We start from the raw sequence: 6,000 nt of genomic DNA on the forward strand, positions 1-6,000 counted from the left end.
GTGCAGACAAAACACGCACGCAAGAGTGCGGTGCCGGAGAAGCGACGTATGGGGTAGGCATATGGGCGTGGACGAGAGCCGACAAGGACTACAGCAAGGGAGCGTAGAGGCGAGACAGAGAAATCGTTCAAGGGCACAGAGGCGGCGATGCGGAAAAGCGAACCGCCAAAAAGCCTTGTAGCGGTGTGGCCCTCAATCCTGCACTTCTCCTCCCGCCCCCGACCTCACACTGCCGAGGGTGACATACTAGCACTTCTGTGCCACTGCCACCGTCACCACCACCACACCTTTCTTCACTGCACACACCCTAGTGTCACTGCATGGTAGGATTCAGCGCAAAGCGCAGCACGCACTCGCGTGCCTTCACCAACGCCTCCCGTGCCGGGCAGCGCGAGCGAGTGCCACTACCGAGCGCCGGTGCAGCCTCGATGGCTGGAGACAGAAGTACTAGATATCCTATTCGCCGCGCCAAGTCGGTGACAGCGTCTGCCGTAGCCGAAGTGCGTCGGGCAATGCTGCCACTACTGCTACAGACGGCGCCGTTGGAGCACTCGCGCTCGAGGGTTCCGCCCGATGGCGATGTTGAGGTGTCCGTATCAATCTGATCAATAAGCAGGCGAAGAAGCTCAGCAAGAATCTCAGCCTCAAAGCGGCGTGGTTGATATTCCTCGCCAGCAAGCGCAGCGGAAAAGTCTCGCGAAGAGCTTCCCGAACCTTCACCCTCTGGCGTGGGGACGCTCAAGCACACAATGTGCTGCAGCTGCTCTGCCATCCAAGTGACGATCGCCGCGTCAGTGCGGTCGCTTGCAGCCACGGCGGTGGTGCAACTCGTGACGCCAACGCGGGTACCATCGCCGCGCAGAGGGTGGAAAAAGAGATGCCCAAGCCGGCGCAGCAAGTGTCGCGTAAGCAGCCGACGATGTGTCGGGTCCGCGTCGGACATCTCGCCCGGGCACTGTCCTTCGCGTTGCTCACATCGGAGGAGGAGCGCCAACAAGTGGGAGCCCTCTTGCTGAAGGACGGTGTACAAGACGACACGGAGAGATGGGGTAGCAGGCCAAGATGAGGGTGAAGCAGTGAACTGGACACCAGACGTCGACGTGGCGGAGAAATCCGCGAGCCTCTGCGGGAAACACACTAGCTGCCTGTCACCCTCGTGCGCGGACTGAAGCCCCTCTAGTCGGCAGCAGCACAGCACGCTGGCCTCCACCACGTCCACTGTCAGTGCTATCAGGTAGTAGAGCAGCGACAGCGCAGCCGTCTCTATCGGCTGAGGAAGGAAGCAGAGCTCGCGGTGAAGTGTCGGCGATGGGGAGTCGGGGGCGGGTGGCGACGCAGCTGTCGCCGTGACAACCGCAGCCTCCACAAAGGTGCTGATGGCGTAGAGGTTGGCGCTGAGCACCTGAGCGTACGAAGATTGCCGTGACGGCGCGCGTCGCTCTGTCACCGGTGGTGAAGGCGCGGATGTGCGAAGTGCACCGGGTAGCGGCAACGTACGAAGAAAGGTCGCTGCATCCGCCAAAAAGGCGTCCTCTGTTACAGCATCATCCAATGCCTCTGGAGCTGCTGTCATTGAGCGTGTGCGCATCCACGTCAAGAAGCGCTCATGCGCCTCCACGAGCCCATGAAGTCGCACTAAAAGTGCGCGAGCAACGTACGGTGCCGATGCCGCCTGCCTGGAAGCAGTGGAAGCAGAGCTGCAGCGCGTCGACTGCCCCATACAAAGTACGCGTCGTACACTGGTCGCCAACTCTGCCGTGCTCATCTCCTCGACGCACGAGGAGACACCGGTATCGACCGTGATGGCGACATGGGCGAGATGAAACACGTGTAGAATGCTGAGTGCCGACCAGTTTGCATCGTCAGTGTCGCCGGTGGCGGCGCCTGCGGATCCTACATGCGTTGGTCCACAGTCACCGGCGGCAGTTGGTGTCGTCAAGAGCACCTTCGGCGCTTTATCGCAAGTCGCGCGTGAGTCTGCGGCGGCGGAGCACAGCGGGAAAAACGGCATCCGGACAGTTTGCGGCGTCCGTTCGGACTACCTACGGTGCCAAGACGGCCTACCAATGCCCACATGAATGGGAAAAAGAGGGCGAGTGGACGCCAGAGGGCAAGATGGTTTTCCAGTCCTGTGTCAGGAGGCTGAGTAGCGCAAGCTGTCGACGCCTGGGTGTCCGTGTTTATGAGGATGCTTGAACGTGTGACGGTACGTCTACACACATAGAGGTGTGTCGATGTATTGGAAGGTGATGTGGGCCGACGGCCAATGGCAGAAAGTGTGCAGGGAGACGAATCCGTCGAGAACGAGCATGTAGGGCCACGAGAGCGTCTGGGAGAGGGCGAGGCCAGGGTGAAGGCGAGACACACAGAAAGGCTGCGCCGGGGCACCCAGAGAACGCGAGGTATGCCGTGTATGTATACGCGCAGCATCAGTCCATTTTTCTTTTTACTTCTCATGCTTGTGTCCGACGATAGAATGGAAGAGAGGATTTGTGACTTTGGGGAAGGGGGAAGTCACTTACTGGCCGACGATCTGTGCGTGTGCGTGTGTGCAGGAGCATCGGCACGCCAGCTGTGCGCATGACGCGCCACCGTGTCTTGTTAGCATCAGCGGAAAAGGAACGACAAGAGGAAAGACGAACAGTGTTTAAATACACAAAACAGAAGAAGCCCCAGAAATGGCTCGACGTTACACGGCACACAACAAGAACAACTGGCTACGAGAAAACATCATCACAAGGAAGAGAGAGGCGGAGAGGGGCAAAGATCGTGGTTGTGCTACCGGAGCGGCGGGGCGACTCCGTTTTCCCCCTTCCTTTGTATATATATATATATGTGTTTGTGTGCTTACCTTTGTCGTTTCGCGTTGTTTGTTAGATTCCCTTCAGCAACCGCCGCGTGCAGAGACAGGAGAGAAAGAGAAGGCCACCAGCTCCGTCAAGGACAGCAGAAAACAGAGCGGCGCAGAGTTCAGAAAAAAGATTATGTTCTCGGAAAAAACGGGGGAAAAAAGCAGCCCGCGACATACAACAACAACGGGGAGTACGACAGCCCTCACCCAAAGCGGTAGCACAGAGGAGCTCAGAAGCCGATTGGGGCAATGGCTGGGGTGATAATCCGGCTACCACTTGCGGACGGACCGGCAAGGTAGACGGCACCGCCCGCCGCCATTCCCGGATACATGCCTTGCGCATAGCCGGCACCGCTGTCGCGTTGCCTCACCGCGTAGCCGCTGCCCACTCTATTCATGTATGGGCCGTAGTCGGCGCCACCAAACATCGGAGCCGAGGCGGTAACCGAGCTCGCGGCTGACGTCCCCTGCTGCTCTTGCGCAAGAATCATCTGGTGGTAGTACATGGACTGCATGGCCTGCTGCTGCTGCACGTTCAGCGCCACCGCCGAGTGTCGCAGCATGTCGTACGCCTCCTTGGCTGCCGGGGCGTTCGCGTATGCCACCTTCAGTTTCTTGCCGCCAATCTCAAACCGGTTCAAGCAGGATACGGCGTAGGTGGCGGAGAAGAAGAATTGGTACTTCACAAACCCGTAGCCACGACTCTCGCCAGTGATTTTGTCGTAGATAATCTTAACACTCTCGATCCTGCCAAACTGGCCAAACAGCTCGTACACCTGCGCCTCATTCATCAGCGGTGGTAGGTAGTTGACAATCAAGTTGCGCAGCGCGTCAGGGTCGAACGCGTAGCCTCCAGAAGTGCTGCCCTCACCCGAGACAGGAGTAGCGATCGGCTCGGGCTTGCTCTGCTGCGCCGGGGTCGAGGCGGCACTCCCGTTCTGCGCGAATGACATAGTTCTCTTCAGGGCCCTTGTCGATGTGTGTGGCTGCGTATCTGCTACGGGGTGTCTGTCGGTCTCTCGGTGTGTGTGTGTGTGTGTGTCTGCTGCACCGAGTAGCGCAGGGAGGCGAAATTTTAAAAAAAGACGAAGAGGAAGAGGAACGCGCACGATGAAGAAGCACCACTAGAGACAAGGAAAGCAAAGATGTGTTTACCTCTTCGAGGGGAGGTCTGGCTCTGCGACAGATGAGCTCCCACGGTGATTGGCCACCACACAGCGAAACCAAAAGACAGCGACACACAACGAAATGGCCGGACGCTATCTGCACGCGTGCGATGGTGAGCGATAGAAGGGGCAGACAAGAAAAAAAAAATACGGATGTGCAAAGAAAAGACGCGAGGAAATCGGGATCACGCACAACCGCGGTACTGCACAAGTCGAGAAGAAAAAATCGAGAGTAAGGAGGACAATGTGGCGAGGGATGAACGAGGAGGACGAAACAGTCGAGCCGTGAAGAGGAGAAGTGATGAGGCGAAGAAGGGGGGTGGGGCGGGGGCAGGAGAGGAGGAGAGGATGGAGGAAGGTAAGCAAGATACGTCCACCAAAGGTATAGATACACACCCACAAAAAAACCCGAAAGGAGTAAAGAAATGCAGCGAAGGGTGAAAAGAGAAGACAAACGACAGCAAGCAAGCACAAGCCAATTGGCAGCTGAGAAGGGCACCTTACAACAAAAAGATCGCGAGTCACGCACGCGGCAATATCGACAACACTGTTCCACAACTATATATATATATATATATGAGTGCCTCGCTCTGTGTGTTAGTGTTCGTCGGCAAGAGCTGTTCGTCTCCCTCAGGCGCCCTCTCTCCTTGCGGCCTTTTTTTAGTTCTTCTTGCTATTATTATGTTTTCCTTTGCAAGTTGACGTTATCAGCTCACGCTGTATGCGTGTCTGCCTGTGTGTACGTGTACGTGTGCGTGTGCGCTGAGGTGATTCCCTTTATTTAATCTACGAGCGCCGCTGTCAGCGATCCAAAACAAAGCCAGAAAAGGAAAAGAAGACAAGAGCAACACGAAGCGGAAGAAAAACGGAAGTCTCCAGAAATCACCGAAAGGGAGCAACGCAAAACAGTAGCCAACGGAACACCGAAGGGGGGGGAAAGATGTGCGCGCCAGAGAGGAGAGGAAAGACACGGACAACACAGAGAGAGCGAGAGAGCGGAAGCGCAGAGGAGGACGGGAGGCGAGTACAAGGATGCCAAACAAGAAGAGGAGCTCTAAACTACACGAAAAAAAAATGAAGTTTGTTTTGTGTACACGATAAGCCGTTGCTGCTGCTGCTCGCCGGCTTTCTTGCGTTGAATGGCGAAAAGCGGAAGTGGAAGAAGAATAGGGGGCGCGCGGCTCAGCGTCTTTTCGCTTTGTCTGCGGCTTCTCTCTTCGCTGGTCTGCGTCGGCAATCGTCCGCTGCTGCTCGCTGTCAGCCGTTTCCTGTCGTTCAAGTGAACAGGCAAGGCGAAACGGAAACAACAAAAAAAAGACAGAGACCAGAAGACCACGAAGCGCCAACCATGCAAGCCACGCACACCGGCCGAGATCGAAAGCGTGGAAGCAAGTAGAGAGAGAGAGATGTATACGTACGTGTGTGTATATATAATGTAAGAAATGCGAATGCTGGCTGATCTGCCGCCAAAGATGGTTGAGCTGCTGGAGGAGGGAACGATGATGATGATGGGTGTGAGAGGAGAGGTAGCGGAGTGGGGAGGAGGAGGAGGAGGATGCCGCTCAGCACGTCGATGCAACTGCTGGGCTGGTTCAGTCTCTGTGCGACGGGCAACTACCTGCGGTTGTACTGCATCGGCTACGCAGGCGAGAGCATTATCGCGAAGCTGCGCCGCGCCTTGTACAGCGGCATCTTGCGGCAACCGGCAGCGTTTTTCGACTCCACAGAGAACCGCACCGGCGCGCTCGTGCAACGACTGTCCATGGACTGCAACGTTGTGGGCAGCTCCCTGACAGAGGCGGTGACAAACGGCAGCAAGAATCTACTGCAGACGATCGGCAGCATCACCGTGATGCTCTACTACTCACCGCTGCTGACGAGCGTGATTGTGTGTATGATACCGCCGGTGGCCATCTTCGCCGGCTCGTACGGCCGTTACATTCGTAAGTTGCAGCACAACATGCAGGATGCCCTGGCCGACAT

At 56.9% G+C, this 6,000-nt stretch overlaps 2 protein-coding genes across 2 annotated transcripts; both read right to left on the reverse strand.

Moving 5' to 3' along the window:
• Nucleotides 1-313: 313 nt before the first annotated feature.
• LMXM_25_0510 (hypothetical protein, unknown function) lies at nucleotides 314-2,011 on the reverse strand (the record flags this gene model as incomplete). The annotated part of the gene is made up of 1 exon (XM_003876055.1): nucleotides 314-2,011. One exon carries the CDS (start codon nucleotides 2,009-2,011, stop codon nucleotides 314-316), a length of 1,698 nt encoding a protein of 565 aa, XP_003876104.1.
• A 1,070-nt stretch (nucleotides 2,012-3,081) lies between these two features.
• On the reverse strand, nucleotides 3,082-3,804 carry LMXM_25_0520 (putative RNA-binding protein; the record flags this gene model as incomplete). Its single annotated transcript, XM_003876056.1, has 1 exon — nucleotides 3,082-3,804. The coding sequence occupies one exon, from the start codon at nucleotides 3,802-3,804 to the stop codon at nucleotides 3,082-3,084; it is 723 nt and encodes a 240-aa protein (XP_003876105.1).
• Nucleotides 3,805-6,000: the final 2,196 nt, after the last annotated feature.

The sequence above is a fragment of the Leishmania mexicana genome, chromosome 25, assembly GCF_000234665.1.
Source record: "Leishmania mexicana MHOM/GT/2001/U1103 complete genome, chromosome 25".
Lineage (NCBI taxonomy): Eukaryota > Euglenozoa > Kinetoplastea > Trypanosomatida > Trypanosomatidae > Leishmania > Leishmania mexicana.